Raw genomic sequence first — 19,129 nt, forward strand, 5'->3', positions numbered from 1 at the left:
TATCATAAACAGTTTCTGAGAATCAGGAATCAGGAAGTAGCTTTGCTGTGTGGTTCTGGGTCAGAGTCTCTGCTCAGGTTGTAGTAAAGATGTTGGCTGGGGCTGCAGTCATGGTAAGGCTTGACTGGGCCTGAATGGTCTGCTTTAAGGTGACTCTTCCACATGGCTGTTGGCAGGAGGCTTGAGTTCCTCACCATGTAGACCTCTTCATAGGGCTGCATGAACACCCTCATGCCCTGCAGCTGGCTTCCCCCAGAGTGAACAATTTAAAAGACAGCAAGGATAAAGCTATAATGTCTTTTATGACCTACTCTCAGAAGTCACACACCATCACATCTACCAATGAGTCACTAAATTCACCCCACATTCAAGAGAAGGTGAATTAAGTTCCACCCTTTTTTTAGCTTCAATTTTTGAAGGGAACAATGTCAAAGAATGTGTGGGCATATTTTTAAATCACTATAAGGACTATTTTGGGGGTTCAGAATTCTTCATAACACACTCTAGAAAACATTAGTTATAATGTTGAAAGAATTCAGGGTGAGAAGTTACAAGAGGTGGGTCTGAGTTCCACCTCATTGGTTAATTGTGTCTTATTAACCAGTAACTTGGTTATTGAGATAACTTGGGCTTATTTCTGAACTTTTTGAGCTTGAATTTTTATGTAAGTAAAATGAAGATGATAATACTATTAATCTTTGAGTATCTTAGGTTTGTTGTGAAGCTAAAACAAACCAGTGTACATAAAAATGCTTAAATAATTATAATGTACTACTCAGATGTTCACTCTTACTAAAATCACTGGCCAGCATATGGCCTGTCAAATCACCAAATGCTAGATGTCTTACTTTTCATATTAAAAAGCTCCTCTTCCTATCTTCCAGGAGAATGTCACATGCATAGATGTACTTAAAAATGCTTTTAATGAGGCTTATAACAACTCCATGGGAATTTTAACCTGACATTTATCTTCTTATGCAATTGCTTCTTTGCTAGACATATAGAACTTTGTCTCTGCAAGGTGCTAGTTGTCTGCTAAATGAATTGTTGCTGTTGTTTTTAAAGATCTTTCTGTATTCCCACAATTTCCCTAAACCATAAGGAGGCTGCTTTTCTCCTATGTCTCCTAAGCTGGCTCCAAAGCAGTTCCTAAAGAGCATTTCAGAAAATGTTTTAAGCAATGGCAGCCTCAACAAAATAAGTACCGAGTTTCCTATGGTGACCACATGGCAAGACAGAGCAGGGTTGGATGCATGAGTCTTGATGGGATATGCTTGTCCAAGATTAGTCTCTCTACTTTAAAGTCGTATCCCATTACCAAATGAACCACACAGACTAGACATAAAGAAAATGTTGCTGCCAGCCAACTGCAGTTTTTAAATCCAAAGAGCTTAGAACACTTATAGGCATAATCTCCTTAATCTTCATAACACTGGGAGGTAAGTCAAAGTATCATCCCTCTTAGAGGAAAGTGTGACCAAACTTGGGTTTATTTTGAGTCCCTGTATTTTTCTAATACTTTGCTCTGTGCAACTATTATCTGAATTTTGAATATGGTTTAGTTCTAGTACATAAAAAGAACAGGCATAGGCGTTATGGTTTAATTAGGACCAGGGCTCTTAACCTAGAAAGAGCTATTGGTCAATACATTAATTAAGACATCAAGTTTACACCCTGTTGTCAACAGTAATTGTTTATTGCCTAACTAAACCCTCCTTAATTTATTATAGTCATTAGTGTCTGTTAGCAAGGGAGACTGTGCTTGAATTTTACAAGGGTATGTGGTTAGCAGTTTTCTGTCTCTGAGCTGGGACCTGACTCACTTGATCTTCTCACCTCACACTTAACACAGGACCAGGGCCTGACTTAAGAAATGATTAGTCTTTTATAATTGTAGAATTATAAACAGTCATAGCCCTTCTATTCTGTGCCTCAGCTCTCAAAGCTATAAAATGAGAGGATAGGATTAGATGATCTCTAAATTATCTTGTATATCTAAAATTCACAGTTAATGATTATCTGCTTTGATGCAGAGATTAAGGCAACAACAGAAAGAAATACCCCAAATTAGAGCATTTGAGACAATCTGAATTATTTGCATATTTTCATAATTTCCTAAAATCAGTTTGAGGGTCAATAACTTGATCCAGGAAAGCGAAAGACCTCTGGCCACCTCAGTATTGACTTTCTGAGAGGGAGATGGAAGAGGGAGAGGGAAAAGGAGAAGGAGAGGGAGGGAGAGAGAACTTTTTCTTTGCAGTTCAGCAACACATGTTTGGGGCAGCAGGAAGTCACCAGGAATCTAGACATCACTGAGGAAATAGGCTGTTAAGGGAGAATTGCTAAACCTGTAGGAGCAGATCCAGGCTTTGTAGAGCCTACAGCTTCTTCAATCTTAAAGGCCCCCCTTAAGGGAAAGAATTCAGAATTAAGTAGGAAAATGCATGTTTATTCAGAAGTAAATTCATTTGGAAGTGAATATTTATTTGAATGCTCATAGCCTCTTCAATACCATCCAAAACAGGGAAAGTGCCATGGAGGAAATATGGACAGAGACTGAAGTCTTAACCAATAATATTTGAAATATCTTACTCTTGTAAATTTTATAAAAACCTATGGCCGGGGCTTCCCTGGTGGTGCAGTGGTTAAGAATCTGCCTGCCAATGCAGGGGACACGGGTTCCAGCCCTGGTCCGGGAAGATCCCACATGCCGCGGAGCAACTAAGCCCATGCACCACAACAGTAAGCCTGCGCTCTAGAGCCTGAGAGCCACAACTACTGAGTCTGTGTGCCACAACTACTGAAGCTCACGTGCCTAGAGCCCATGCTCTGGAAGAGAAGCCACCGCAATGAGAAGCCCGCACAATGAAGAATAGTCCCGCAACTAGAGGAAGCCCACGCACAGCAACGAAGACCCAACGCAGCCAAAAAAAAAAAAATTAAAACAAACAAACAAAAAAACCTATGACCATGTGAACATGTTGCTAACCCCTGCCCAGGTCCTAGAAAGGGTCTGTGAGAGTGAGGAACCCAGAAGCCTGGGTTTTATTAGTTTCATATATTATCAACCATTATAAACATGAAATATATCTAGTCTGGTCCAATAGATAGTTCTTCTGGAAGTTCACTTAACTGAAAAGAAAAAAAATGAAGCCATTGAAAAAAATGAGAAAGATCTATGTAAGCAATCATGAAGATTCCAGACTATATGGTTAAATGAAAAAATAAGGAATGGGATAATATAGCATGATTCCATTCATGTAAAAAAAAAAAACAAACAAAAACACAACAAATAAGCCACTGAAGCAATGTGTGTGTTGCATGTATATATGTATATGTGCTGTACATTTGCTACATATCAGATCCATAACACTGGTTACTTTTGGAGAGTGTATGGGGTTGTGGGGTATTATTCGAATTTTGTGTAACAGATATTCATGTGTTACATGTAGGCCTCCTTATTAATAATAACTGCACATCCCTCCATAATCTCTATTCAAGCATCCCATTCTCACACCATCATTGGCTACTTTTCCAATTCACTTCCCCTAGAGTCTCTATCTATCTTTGACCCACCAGCATCTATAATCAAGCCTTCTATCATTCAGTGTCCTCAGTCCCTTCATATCCCCACTACCATCCTTACCCAGCTTAAATTTCGTGGTCCATTATTATAATCACTTGTTTGCATACACCTTTACTGCCCTGTTACCTCTCACTTTGTTATACTTACTTGGTAAACTCCATCCGTGCTTGAATCCAGCTCGCCTACCCTGCCCCTATAGCTTGGTAGCTGAATGTGGATGGAGAAAAACCACACAACTCATGCTGCCTGGTCTCATTTTCCATTCCTTACCTAACCTCAAGGGAGCTTTTAGTGCTGCCCTGGAATCCTACTACATTCTCCCTGATCCATTCACACTCCCACACTCCTTGTTTCCTCTCTCTTCAAACCTTCATACCTCCTCCACCATCCTCACTCTTAACATGACCATGCTTACTATTTCATTGAGAAAAAGAAACAATCAGGGAAAAAAATGCCAAATACCTACCCTGCACAAACTCCCAGCACTGTACCTAGCCCCTGTTGTCTGCCTTCTTTCCTGTTCCTGTGGATGAAAAACCAGGGCTTTCATCTCAGGCCAGCCCTCTATTGTGCATTAACCCCATCCCTTTCTCACCTACTTAACAACATCCAGGGCCATGGATCTACAGGTACAGTAGGCACAGTGTGTAGGGCCCACCTTGCTTTTAGGCACCCATGAAAATGTTTAATTCCCTTTAAAATCAGAAGAAAAGTATGAACTTTTAGGTAAAAAATGTTTTAATGTATAGTGTTAATATATTCATTCTCATACAATGCAGCTCTTGATCTCTGGGGTCTCTTTATAAGGGCACTAATCCCGTTCATGAGGGCTCCACCCTCATGACCTAATCACTCAGAAAGACCCCACCTCCTACTCCCATCACCCTGGGGATTAGGCTTTCACATATGAATCTGGAGGGACACAAATATTCAGTCCATAGCATTATCTAAACCCTGTCTTGACTCACCTTCCCTTCCAACCACTCCCTCTCCATCAACTCTCTGACTCTTTTTTTAACAGCAAAACTTCTTAAGAGATTTGCCTGAATTTACTGTCATCTGTCGCTCTCCTCCCATTCTCCTTTGACTTCTGGTTTTCACGCCCACTGTACCACTGAAACTGCTTTCCTGACAAGGTCCCTGTGGCCTTCATGAGACTAAATCCAGTAGCCAGTTCTCAGCCATCCTCTTACTTCACTTGGCAGCAGCATTTTAAATAGTTGATCATTCCTTCCACTTAAACTATTTTCTCCACTTGGCTTCTTTGTAGGGAGACCACATAGTTTTCTGTCAGAATAAAGACATTTTTGAGAGTGAAAGTTGGGCATACTATTGATTACATTGATAGAGATGCCAACTGGGACCATCTCAGACAAACTGGACCACAGAGTCACTTTTCTTCGAGGACACCACAACTGCCTGGTTCTTCCTCCTCAGTCTCCTTTTCTGTCGTCCTCTTCTCTCCAACCTCTAAATATTGGACCACCCAGGGCGTCCTTGGACCTCTTCTTGTTCTTCTTCTCTTGTTCTTTTCCTTCTCTTCCTTCTCTACACTCCTTCGTGGCTATTTTCCAACTGCTGCACACTGGTATGCTATAATGCTTGATAAAATGTTGAAATATTTCCATTCACATTAGTAAAGAGCTGCTCTCAAACTTTCCTACCCCACCACTCTGGCCTCACTCTGGGAGCCTCACTCCTACCCATGATCTAGTTTCTAAAATGTTAACACCTCTCCCTTTAGAACTGTGCTCCAGCACCTTCTGATTGGTCAGCATGATTGCCATCTAGTTGTTAAATATTCTGAATATCATCCTTGCACTCATTTACAGGAATTTAAATGAACTCCTAAATTTATACCTCCAGCTCAGACTGAAACATTTCCCCTGAACCCCAAGACTTGTATATCCAGTCATCTAGTCAATATCTCAACTTGAATACATAAGGGGTATTATGAACTTAAAATATCCCGATTTTTTCCTCCAAACCTGCTCATACAGTCTTCCCCAATTCAGGTAATGGCAACTTTATCCTTTCAGTTGCTCTGGCCCCAAGTCCTGGTTTGTTTGCTTAACTCCTCTCTTTCACACCCCACAGGCAAGCTATCGGCAAATGCTGTTAGCTCCACCTTCAAATACATATCCCACTTTTCACTACCTCCACAGCTGATACTTTCCACCATTATCTCTCACCTTGACCGCTGCAGTAGCTCCTGTCTCTCTGTTTCCACCAATGCCATTTCTAGTTATTGTTAACTCAGCAGACAGAGTGCTCCTTATAAAACATAGGACAGCTCATGTCAGAATCCTCCCATCTCACTTATATAAAGCCCAAACCCTTATAATGGCCTCAAGGTCCTATGTGTCTGCTCCACACCACCCACTTATTACCTCTGACCCCATCTCCTACTCCTCTCCCCATCCTCCATCCACACCAGGCACACTCGCCTGCCTGCTCTTCCCCACCGGGCACATTCTTGCATCAGAGCCTTGGCACTTGCTGTCTCCTCCTGCCTGGCCTGTTCTTTCCCCATGCTGCACACAGTTGGCTTTTTACCTCCTTCAGGTCATTAATTAAAGGTCACTCTCTCAGTGAAGTCTTCTTTTAACAAATTATAACTCCTTACCCATTGCCCTTACCTACTTTATTTTTGTCCATAGCACTTATAACCACATGACCCATTGTAGATTTTACTTCTATGTTATTTGTCAGTTTCGTTCCTTGCTGTCTTAGTCTACTTGGGCTGCCATAACAAAATACTATAGCCTGAGTGGCTTAAGCAACACAAGTTTATTTCTCACTGTTCTGGAGGCTGGAAGTCTGAGATCAAGGTGTTGGCAAATAATTTTCATTCTGAGGCCTCTTCCCTTGACTTGCAGGAGGCCACATCTTTCTGTGTGCTCACATGACTTCTTTGTGCAGGTGCCCAAGGCGGGGGAGGGGGGAGCAGGGGAACAAGCTCTCTGGTGTCTCCTCTTATAAGGACACTAATCCCATCAGAGGGTCCCCCTCATGAGCTTATCTAACCCTAATTATTTTCCAAAGGCCCCATCTCCAAAAGTATCACATTAGGATTAGGGCTTCAACATGTGAATTCTGCGGAGACAGAATTCTGTCATTAACACTTGATGCAACTTCAGGGCCTAGAAGAGTGCCTGGTACATAGTGGGTACTCGGGAATTAATTGTTACATGAATTCATAATGAGAAAATAATGTCAGAAAAAAGAAAATAATGTTGAATATTACTTACTAATTTTTTAATTCCTCAAAAAGTTTTATCACTATTAAATTTTACTCACTATTAATTAATATGCTATAGGGAAAGTCTCCAAAAACAGAGTAGCTCGTTTTTCACAGCCCTGTTCTACAACTTTTATATAGAGGTAGTAAAATATAAATTTTTGTATATTCTTTGGAAGTTTATATACTAAAAGATACATCGTGCAGACTTACACACCTAGAGTCAGAGAGAAGTCCAAAGCACTGAGGCAAGGGACTCAGTGTCCCAAGCCACTCACGCAGTCAAGTCCGTCTATACCAGTCTCTGGTCACACTGCTGATTCAGTATCACACAGTGGCTAGGGAACTCTTGCTGGCAAACCCAGCTCTCTCAAATAATGCTGAAAACTGAACTAGGGAAAAGCAAGAAATCAGGCCCTCTGTTCTTCAAGGAAGGCTGGAAAACAGAAGAAAGTTAAGAATGAATTGGAGCCATGGAGATGCTGTGAGGGTTTTCCAACTCATCCTTTTCTTTTCTCGTGATACTTAGACTAATTGTCCTCATAAAATCCACTAATTGGCACAGTGTATCATGAAACCCCTTCTTTTGTCATCTGTGATACTCTTATGTAGACATGGACCTATCTTTTATTCTGTCTGCTTAAGAACAGTTTCATTTACCAAGTTAATCAGGGAAATACAATCATAAAAGTGAAGAGTCTTTAATAATTCTAGTAGGCATTTTCATAGCATAACCCCCTGGACACCTGTGTAACCCTGAATCTGAACATTACTCACTACTCGGCCTTTCCAGGGAAACCTCCAGAGAACATCAGTTCTCATTTGCATAGAGATGGGAGTTGCCAGTCACTGCCTTCCCCACTGCAGAAACATCCAGAAGCATCTCAAACCTGACTTCTCTACCTGTTAGAAAGGAGCTCAATTCAGTAAGTCACTCAGGATGGTTATAACCTTATAGGATTTAACAGATGTAAGGAACTTAATTCTACATACAATTTTTATGTAATCTATGAAAGGCAGTGGTGCTCAAATTTTCCCTTTCCTTCTCCAAAATAAAAAATGTTTTGAGTCAGGCTTTTTATGTATCTTCATTTTGCAATAATTTTTCTTCTTTTTTGTTTTTTCTAGTAGTTGGGAGATAAGATGAAAGTGGGGGCATGTTAATGCAATTATTATGAAAATGATATACATTTTGATCACTAATCACCAACTGCTAGGGAAGATAGAGGTGGGAAGTGAAGCAGACATGTCTTATTTAAGAAAACCTGACTGGAAGAAATGGGTGTTGTTTTGAATTATGATGCCCCTTGTTGCTTCTTATACAGCTATTTTTATTAGTGCATTTGCCTCTCACTTCCAGTTTGAACAGCACTAGTTTAGAATTATGAATTCATAGCATCATTTTGCTTAGGAAAAAAAATGGTTTCATAATCAAACGTGAGGATCTACAATAGAAAACAACTTTTTTGTCCTTCAGTTTTCTCAGTTGCCTTGAATATAAACTCACAAATATCTTGATCAATGGCTACAGAATTTATAAATATTTTGTTTAAGGCTATTGGCATAGATGCTAATAATGAACCCAATGAACTCATAGTAAAATAAATTATGTAAAATGACAAGAGGGATCAGTGATACTTTTTGTCACTCCATTGATGCTTTCTTCGTTGGTTTAGAGTAGAAATTGGTTGGTAGATTCAGTAGTATCAGGACTTGTTTAACTGATCAAATACAAAATGAAACCAAAAAAATGGACAAATATTTGAGAAGGTAGTTTCTTGGTACCTAATTCAGAGAATTCTATGCTATGAGTAATTTCAAGAATCCATCTGGATATTTCCTTAATTCATTTCAAGGAATATTTCTCTTAATTAAAAATTGTAAGACCTACATCAGAAACATATATTTGAATTGTTCTGCAGTTCAAAGTGCAGTTTTCATATCCAGTACCTTATTTGATTCTCACAATACCTCCCTAATGGTAGACAGGGCAAGTGAGATATACCTGTTTCACAAAAGGGTTAACAAAAAGAGGAAAGAAGCTAAGCAAGGCCAGGGTCACAGAGCTGATAAATGGGGGAATCAGGATTTGAATACAAATCATTCGGCTCCATATATGTCCAATACATTGTGTTGCCTCTCCTACTTTAAACTAATATGATTACAATGGTGATACTGATGAAGTAATTGAAACAAAGATAGTTTATCTGTGGGCCTAAATTACTCAGATAACTGACTGGATGATTTTGGTTGCTTTGCAAATTGAGACATGACCTGAGTGTTATTGAGGAAAAAAAAAAAAAATTACATTTCTAAAAATGCCCCTTGTTCGGGGTACCGACACTCACCCCTATTTCTCAAATCTGTAATCTAAGAGATGTTTCTTGAGCCAAGAGTTCCCAAAATGATTTTTGTTAGAGTATATAATCACTCCTCGGATATAGAGACTTCATTAATTCTTCATATCTTGCTACATTTCACATTATTTTCCTCAGGACTAAAGAATCTAAAGTTCTAGATTCTCCTTCTTATTGATGTACAAGGTATATTTTAGTGATATTAAAAAATACATTCAACTGTACCTACTATGTCACAGGTTTTCTTCTTCATTAGTTCCCTGAGGTGAAAATGTGAACATTACTAATATACCTAAATAGACAAACACATGAGATAGTCATGGTATTATTAAATGCTATGTGAACTTTCTAGAGGTTCAGATCTCTTATCGTATGAGATCAGTTTGTTAATGCGAGACCGTTTTTCAGGGTTGTGGACTCTAGGTACATGTTTATTTGTGCGCCAGAGGTGCTATTAAATATCTATCAATTATTTCTTAAATTTTGCATCAATATACACAAAATTCCTTAGTCACTAAAGCGTTAACCTGTCAAGTGCCTGATATGTAATATGTTAACTGCTGTATTGTTCTAAACTGAACAGAGCAACCAGCTGAAATATCCACTGCAAAGCCCTTACTTTAAGTGCCTGGTTTGGGCACGCCCTCATGGTCTTGGAAGGTATAGAAAGTTCTTGCACACTCGTAAGCTTCCGGCCATAGGAAATCCTGCAACAAGTAAGACTGGTGATGGGACTTCCCTGGTGGTGCAGTGGTTAGGAATCCGCCTGCCAATGGAGGGGACACAGGTTCGAGCCCTGGTCCGGGAAGATCCCACATGCTGCAGAGGAACTAAGCCCGTGCGCCACAACTACTGAGCCCGCACCCTGCAACTACTGAAGCCAGCGCCCCTAGAGCCGGTGCTCCGCAACAAGAGAAGTCACTGCAATGAGAAGCCCGCGCACCGCAACAAAGAGTAGCCCCTGCTCGCTGCAACTAGAGAAAGCCCGCGTGCAGCAACGAAGACCCAGCGCAGCCAAAAAAAAAAAAAAAAAAAAGGTTGGGTAGAACAGGGCTCCTCTGCAGGTCTGGCAGGCCATTGCCTGGCCCATAGCCTAGCAGACAGCACATGCTGGAAAAATATTTGTTGAATAAATGAATGAATGGTCCATTAGCTGATTTGGAGGCTTTATCTGCTCTCCTGCTCCATCAACTGTCTCTATCCCTCAATAACTTGTACTGTCATCAGTGGGGAAGAGTTTGGGGACTCCTTTCCATAACAAATGTCCAAAGCATGTAAATAATTACAATTTAGCCCAAAGCACTGATTCTAGCTGAAAGAGAGAACAAATGGAGGAGTGACTGACAAAGTGACTAAAGCTGGTAAGAGCTCACCAAAAGGAGAGACAGAAGCTGGAGCTGTGATGAATTAAAACTGGAAGCCCCTGGACCAGTGGATATTTCAGCTGGTTGCTCTGTTCAGTTTAGAACAATACAGCAGTTAACATATTACATATCAGGCACTTGACATAGTCTTAGGTGCTGGGACTACCAGGGGTCTGAAATTCAGGAAACAGGACATACTTAAACAGTATTTTACTTACAGTTTCAAATAATATGCTGAGTATTTTTTCTTCAACCTCCAGAAATCTTTTTAGGTTAAGTACCTCTAAATTTAAAGTGATGGGGTAATCTGAAAAAAGTATAATACATACACTATGTTTTCCTCTATTTCCAGACTTTTTTTTGACATCCTGTAGATAACAAATGGACCTATTTTTTGACATCCTGTAGATAACAAATGGACCTATTGTTTTAAACATACTGAGCATATTAAAAATGTAAATAATATCCTACTTAAAAATAAATTAATCCTATGTTTCCTAATTTTTCTGATACACTAAAATAGGTTATATAGACAGATTTTCAAGAAGCTCCAGTCTAATAGAAGAGGACATGGGAAAAAAAATCATTTTCACAGACTGAGAGCCATCACAGAGAATATAAAAAGAACAGAAGTGGTTTCCCCCATGAGCAAGAGATTATTGCTTTGGGGAGATGTAGCAGAGTCAGGGAAGAATTCACATGTGTAGCACTGTCTGGGCGGAGTTTGGGGCAATATAGTAGGCATTTACCAAGAGGACAACGTGGGGAAGGAATTCCAGGGAGAGGACGGGCATAATGCAAGAACACAAAGGCAGGAGACAGCGTTGTGTTTTTATAGAACTACAGCTAGTTTAGTATTGCTCAAAGTTTCAATGAGAGGCAGAGGTGAGGGTGGTGAGAAGTAGTCAGGGGCTAGTCAAGTAACATATTGTTTGCCATGTTAATGGGTGAAATTTTATCCCCTAGAGTTCATGGGGAATCAGCAAATGATTTTAAGTAAGGAAATAATTTGGTCAGGGTTGTTGAGAAAAGGCAGCAGTCCCCGTTGTTCTTGCACAGCCTCTCAACATCCCTATGACCCGAGAGTAGGTTAAAAAGAAAGAGATTAAAAGCAAAATAAATAGAAGTCAGGATGTTATAAGCTGGCTAAATCTATTTGTTTTAATGACAATGTATGACTGTCTATGCTCAGTGCTTGGGACTGAAGATGGAGGAACAGTGGCCTAGTTCGTACTATAGCTCTTCCATTCTCCAAAACAAGAGTAAAAAATTTTCCAGAATACTTCATCACGCTCCCTTTATTATTTCCTTTCCTTTTTCCTACTTCTCAGTTATCAACATTGGGTAGGCATGGGATCACAGGAAGAGGAAGAGTGGAGGAATGGCTGTATTAGTTGGGTCATCCATATTGCTTCTTTCCCCACTTCACACCTTCACTACAGCAATGGGAGTTATTAGTAGCATGGAAAACTAAAATCCAGGGATCATCTGCAAGTCTTATTTTAGGAACTTGTTCTAGCCTTTTCTGCTATCAAACCTCTCCGGCTTTTCTTTTTCATATTAAGAGTTCTTACCAGTTAACATCAGCAGAAAGGAAATAATTGAGTTTCACCCGGTTTCTCACTCCCTCTGGGAGAGGAACTACAACAGTAAAATATCCAGAAGGGAAGCAATTAGAAGAGGAAGCTAGGGATAATCAAGACTTGACTGTAGGTTTATTGTAATTGTTGAATTATTTACATTCTTTGACTCCTCTTGGACTGAACTGATGTGGTTTGGAGGGTAGAAAGGACATTGGGCAAGGAACCAGGAGGTGCTTCTCTGGATCTCATTCTGCAATTAATTAACTGTGTGTCTTCAGATAAATCACTTCTTTGAGTCTGTTTTCTGATGAGGAAAAAGAGGGAGTGCGATTATATCAATGCTTCTCAAGTTCAAGTTCTCAAGTACTTTGCATCAGATTCGCCTGAGATGGTTCCAAAATATACAGATTCCTGGATCTGACTGGAGGATATAGTGTAGTGGTTGAGCCTGTGGACTCTGTATGGGACTGGGCTTAACCCCCTGCTATGCCACTTACCGACTAGGTGACTTTGAGCAAGTTATTTCAAGCCTGTAATATCTCATTTTTCTCATCTGTAAAGCAGGAATAATAATAATGGTATCTACTCCATATTGTCCCTGGAAGGGTAAAAAGGTATAATACTTTAAAACATCAACTACGTTGCCTGTCTCTAACTAAGCATTCAACAGATGTTATGTTATCGTTTGTATAGCCCACAGTATGTATGTATGGGGTATGTGTGTGTGTGTGTGTGTGTGTGTGTGTGTGTGTGTTTGGTGCTGGGTAGGTGCTCCATAAACATCTGATGAATAAATAAGGGAAGTATAACTGAAGGGTTAGGTTTCTTGTTTTTTTTTTTTAAAGCAACATTTTTTGACCTCAGATATGAAATTCTTTATTAGCCCCAGGAATTATTTCCCCAAGAAAGGTAAAGATAGTTTGAGTGTTGTGTTGTGCTCAATCTTTGTCCTAGTCTTAACTCTCAGACTCATGAGAGCCTCATGATAATTTAAAAAATAATTAAATGATAAAAGTCCCAACAAGTGGGTGAGCTGAGAAAGGCAGGGAATGAGTCTCACGGACCTTGTTGGCTGGATGCAGCCTGCCGCTACATAACACAATGACTCTCACCTAGGTGTGCATCTCCATTTTACCTCACAAGATGCGGTGAATTGTCAAAGTCACTGTTATTACAGTTGATTTTGAATCATAAAAAAAAGGCAAGATTCCATTTCCCGTTGTTGACCGAGCAGAAAACTGGGCAATGTAACTTTAAAAAAGCTTGAAAATCAGGGCTATCAAAAACAGAGAGCGAACTTCTATCCCCCATTAACCTACTGATCAAAACATTCCACGTACATTGAACTATGTGTTTTTTTCGATGGTGGTGGCCCCTCGCTGAATACTCAGCTTGTGATTCTCCCTGGTGTTTTTAGTGAGAGGAGTTACCAGTTTAGTACCAACAGAGAGGAAATCGCCTCGGAATCTCTGGAGGTGGCCTCCTAGAAAGATCGCTGGGAGGGGAGGAGTCCTGATTGTCCTGGAAGAAAAGCATGGCCCCATCCGGGAAGTCAAGGCTTGCCGGGAGGCTGGGGTTGGCGGCTTTTGAGTCCTGGAGGTGGCAGACGCGGGTAGCGGCCAACCTTGGAGCTGTGGCCTGCGCGGCTGGTGGGGGCTCGGTGTGTGCAAGTGAAAGACGCACGGCCGGACGGACACGCGTAGGCTCCGGCCTCACCCCCATCACGCGCGGGTACGGGGCTGAAACTGACCAGGGGCCATCCTTCCCTGGCGGGCGCAACGGCCGCCTAAGATCTACTCCTGCACCGACGGGCGCCGCCGGGGGTCGAGAGCCCTGGGCCTTGCAGGGCGCGGCAGCCCCTCCCCTCCGAACCCAGCGCTTCCGCCCGAGACCCGGCAGCGGCCGTGACCGTGGACGTGCCGCGCCTTCCGCCTGCGCCTGGGAGCTGCCGCCGCCCGTCCGCGCCCCTGTGCGCCGCGCCCACAGGCCGCGGGAAGGGAGAGCGTCCGGGCCCGGGGTCCTCCGCCACACGCCGGAGACCATCTCGGAACTGGACGCTGGGAGGGCTCGGCTAGCCCCGCGTTTCGCTCACGCCGGGGATGGGCCACTCGGCACCTGCGGCCGCTCGGGAGCGGGGACTCGGCGGGGCTATGACCGGCGGCTGCCGCCAGAGCGAGACGGGAGGGAGAACGGAGCTAGCGGAGCTTCCCTCCTCTCCCAGACTCGCAGCGACACTGGAGGGCCCGACCCCCAGCGCGGACGAGCGGGGACCTCGTAGGGGACCAACTGGATTCCAGATCTCCTGCTGCCACTGGCAGATTGGGGGCGCCAGTACTAGCGCTGTGAGCGTGTAGTGGGACTTTTCCGTTGTCGTCCTCTAGACCCTCCGCCGGGAGCGTCTTCCCGCTTAAACATTAAGTCTGGCGTGGAAGACGATTCTCCTCCCTCTTCTCTTCCCTCCCTGCCCCCACTCACCTTCGTTCATCTGTCTCACGCCTTCTTCCCAAAAGGGCCAAGACAAATATGGACACGGGTGAACAAGTTAGGATACTACAAAGTGTGTGTGTGTGTGTGTGTGTGTGTGTGTGTGTGTGTGTGTGTGTGTAGGGAGGTGGTAATGGGGTGGGAGAAAATAAAATAAAATTAGAAATATCTGGGTATGTAACAATAACACACACGTCCCCAGCCTGCTAGCAGTCTCGGTGTCCAAGAGGAGGCAAATTTTACACTTTCAGTCCTAGGAGAAAATTAGCCCGGGGTATCCGGGAGCTTTCTTCTCGATATTTATTTTATTTTTCTGAAGCATATACATATTCCTACCAAATAAGAAGCATCCCCAACCAGAGAAGTAGCACGCTGTGGGGAGGCCATTCCTTGACAATTGAGGCGGCTTCCGTGGCCTTTGTCACCTCTACAGCAGAGGTCACTGGACTCTGCTCAAGGTGTTACACGAGGGGTCAGGTGCTTGGGAAGACACCACACAGTGCTCTAATGAACGATCCCATCCCGACTGAGGGCAAATGCTTTTCATAAGGATGAGGTGGATTGGTGCAGGGTGGAAAACATAAACTGAACCTGGGGTGTATCTTGGACGCGCCCCCTCTCCCTCTCCCCCCCAGCCTTCACCGAAGCAGCGACACATTCCTCTTCACAGCCCAACATCGTCTCCCTCACTTGCTAACACCTGCATTAAAACGCCGCAGTCGGAGGGGAGTGTCTGCGAAAGGCAGGCTCCCTGAGAGTCCTCTCGCTACTGCGTAGTCATGGAATATTCTTTTATTCAAGAGGCTCTTCTAGTTGATTCTAACGGGGCTCGGGCTACTTTGCCCCTCACCACCGATAGGGGGCGGCAGATGCCCTGCGATGCCCCGGCGACTTGCAGGAAGAGCGTCCTGTTGTCTCTGGGAATCGAGCTTAATGGAACGTGTGGATTGGAAGGTAGGACCTACCGCCTCTACGTCTATCGCAGCAGCTCCGGGGTCTGGGGTCTCGGACTCTGGGCGCCTCCTGGGGGCCCTCGGGGCTTCCCTGTGCAAGAAGTGAGCGAAGCCCTTTGAAGCCCCAAGCAGTGCCTGTAAACTCAGCGTACAGCATAAATAAATACATTCAGATGTATGCGAACGTTACGATTAATACGATATATAGACGTTTGAAAGTGTTACAAAATCGATTGAAGCTCTTGATTTCTTTTCTTTTTTTCTCAGTTCTCTCACTAAACAAGACAATTGGAAAGTACGGCTACCGCAGTCTGGATTCTGGTGGCGGTAGGGTCTGCTCAATTGCTTTGAATTTTAAAAGGGTTTCTCTCAGAAGTTGGGAACTACTGTTCAGCCATAAAGTCGTCAGATTAGTGTGGTAAAGGTTCCGAGGCATCTAGGAAGGGAAACGGGGTGGACTCGGCGGGCTCGGCCAGGGTGTGTGTCTGCGAGCGCGGCGAGGCGTCTGCGGCTGAGCCCTGTTCCGAGAGCGCGGCGCTGTGCCGGCGCGGATTGGTCCAGACCCAGAGGGATTCGCTACCGGCCGGATTTTCCTGAAAACCTACCTCGCCGGGTAACCCCAGTCCTTGAGTTTTCACAATTGTCAAAGAGGCATTATGTGTCTTCCTCAAAGCCATATTCCCTCAGAAATGAGAACCTCCCCCCACCCCGCAAGGTAAAAAGTACATATGTGGAGCAGTAATTTGTTTTCGAAGAAAAGAAAAATCCAAAAAAAGTTTGAAAAATTGGAAGACTGGCTATTACAGTCATCTCTAAATAGCTTTTGACAAGCGATAGCTTCTAGGTTTTCTAAATGAAAAAGTACGTAATAGTAGCAAGGTTGTGTCCTTACTCTATAAATCTCATGCACAATTAAAAACTCTGATTAATACCTAAAATACCTTTGGAAGGTAGGGAAGAATTACAGTTTTTATTTGTAGACATTATCACAACACGGGGCTAAGATGTTAATTTTAATTATGGACAAAGCATATTGGTGTTATCTACTTTAAATGTTTTTCCAATACTGTAACAGATTCTAGAAGTGCAGCTGTAACTACTAAAGAAGGGAAGAATTTCAACAGCACACTTAATTGTCAGAAATTTCATTAACGTGGGAAGTCTATAACATGTTGTAAGAATATAGAATCTTCCCAAAATAATGATGAATATTAATTAAGGTACTATAAAATTTGTAGGAAAATGTTAAATTTGTATTTGAGAAGAATGAGGAAGAATTAAGAAGAGAGGGAAAGGACTGACCTGTCCAGGTGAGGAAAAGAAAGCTAATAAGTCTGGGTAGGGAATTTCCAAATTGGGTTCAAAATCCTAAGACAAACCAGAGGCCCTGCTGTTCCTGTGGATACTCAGTCCTATAGCTGTTGAACCAGGAGATCTGGCTCACCTTGGAATCTGAGAATGCAGATCGTTCTTTGTGTCTGAAGAGAAACCTGAACAATTTTAAATTTGCCAAGGACCAGCACTATTTACCTTCAAATGTACGTATTAAACAATTGCACAGGAAGCATGGAAACATGTTTTATTCCATGTTTTACACGTGGCAAAAATTGCACCAAGGGCCAACCACGAAAGGTTTCTTTAAAAAAATTTTTCTGGTCACAAATTATCAATACTACAAAATATTGATAATATCAACTTTTAAAACAGTGTATTGATGTGTAACACAACTTGGCTTATTTACTTTATAATGATGCTGTCATTTTGTGTGCCATACAGCAGCTTTACAAGGCAGATGTCATTAGTTCCATTTCGCATATAAGGAAATTGAGGTTCAAAGAGCCTAAGCTATTCGCCTAAATTCACAAAGCTATTAACTAGAAGGCTACTTTCTGATTCTAGAGCCCAGGCTTTTTAACACTATCTTGCCGCAAACCCTAAGACTGCAGTATATCCCTATAAGGCACAAATTCTTGGACTCTCAGATATCTGGTGATTGAGCAAAAATGGGCAAACTCATTACTATCACAATTTGAGTGACCAAAAATCCAGAACTAAATTAAAAACAAAAACACCCAACATGCTGCAGAAAATCTCAGCCTCCAAATCATTTATGGAGGTAATAATGTATAGGGAGGAATCCACACCTATTTTAAAATTTCAGAAATCTAAACAGAAATTTCATGATTACTCTAGATAGAATAACTAAAATTCCATTGTTTTTGCTTTACCTGACATTATTACATGGATACAGAGTTGTATCCATGTAAGTTTCCATGGCTGTATCCAAATAAATTTTCTATTTATTTTTCAATCTAAAAGAGGAAAATGAATTAACTGTTACTCAAATGTAGTTTGTTTGCTAGATAATATCTTTAATTACATTAGGTTCATGGAGGGTAGTAAATGATAATAAATATTAAAAAGGAGACTTTGGACATGAAAAGGAACCACTGGTACATGGTAAAATCTCATATAACACAGTTAGTTATTCTGTGTTAGTTATTAGTTCTGCCACTTAATGGTAGGTCTCTGATTATGAAGGAGTTTTGCTGCATTTGGGATTTTATATTGCATTTCCACAAGTACCATGCATTGGTATGTAAAGAACACTAGTGTAAATTGGTTATATTTAAGTAATTAATACCATTCATTTGGGGCCTTGAAAGATTTCCAGGAAGGAGTATGCTTGGATATGATGTGATAACTGGTCAGGCAGAGCAGTTTCCCTAGCTCCTCCTGATTGCTCCTTTTTCTCTAGTCCAACAATTCTCAAATATTTTAGTCTCAGGACCCCTCAAAACTTTTGCTTAAAAAAAAAAACAACTTTTGTTTATGTGTGTTGCATCTGTTGAGACTCATTGTATTAGAAATTAAAATTGGAAAAACATTTAAAATATTTATTTGTTACCTAAGTTATAATAATAATCAGCCCATTACATGTTAACATAAATGACATATTTTAATGAAAAATAGCAAAATTTCCCAAAACAAAAAACAAATTGAGAAAAATGTTGTTTTACATTTTTTTAAAAATAAATTTATTTATTTATTTTTGGCTGTGCTGGGTCTTCGTTGCCGCGCAGGCTTTCACTAGTTGTGGCGAGCGGGGGCTACTCTTCATTGGGGTGCACGGGCTTCTCACTGCGGTGGCTTCTCTTGTTGCGGACGGGCTTCAGTAGTTGTGGCACAAAGGCTCAGTAGTTGTGGCTTGCGGGCTCTAGAGAGCAGGCTCAGTAGTTGTGATGCACAGGCTTAGTTGCTCCGCGGCACATAGGATCTTCCTGGACTAGGGCTCGAACCCATGTGCCTTGCATTGGCAGGCAGATTCTTTTTTTTTTTTTTTTTTTTTTTGAATATTTTCATGATTATCATTTATTAATTGTTCCAAGGGTAAATAATGATTCTCAGGGTAAAAAAATAATACAGAATGAACTGAAGATACTTTTAAAGCTAGAGGTCATGGATGACCCAAAACAAAGATACAATTTACTAAAAATGATCCAGAAGAAGTGGAAATTTTGATAGAAAAATTATCTCAGAACCAATTAGAAAGGTAATTAA

General features: G+C 41.7%; 1 protein-coding gene and 1 long non-coding RNA gene across 6 annotated transcripts in view; both read right to left on the bottom strand.

The window, feature by feature from the left end:
- Window positions 1-19,129, bottom strand: part of LOC309660146 — an 89,651-nt gene that overhangs the window by 56,020 nt on the left and 14,502 nt on the right. The window lies entirely within an intron of this gene.
- LOC309660084 (uncharacterized protein) lies at window positions 10,939-18,913 on the bottom strand. Of its 5 annotated transcripts, XR_014263123.1 has the most exons (3): window positions 13,573-18,913; window positions 12,629-12,729; window positions 10,939-12,435 (listed from the first exon to the last, which is right to left on the bottom strand). XR_014263123.1 is itself a non-coding variant. In XM_082460625.1 (2 exons), coding segments are annotated over exons 1-2 (603 nt in total). In that variant the 5' UTR covers window positions 14,175-18,913; the 3' UTR covers window positions 10,939-12,434. The 5 variants fall into 5 exon arrangements, 3 of the variants coding, with proteins under 3 accessions (XP_082316751.1, XP_082316749.1, XP_082316750.1); XR_014263124.1 differs by lacking the exon at window positions 12,629-12,729 and having other exon boundaries at window positions 13,472-18,913; XM_082460625.1 differs by lacking the exon at window positions 12,629-12,729.

Source organism: Balaenoptera physalus (genome assembly GCF_965194825.1).
Source record: "Balaenoptera physalus genome assembly, chromosome: 4".
NCBI lineage: Eukaryota > Metazoa > Chordata > Mammalia > Artiodactyla > Balaenopteridae > Balaenoptera > Balaenoptera physalus.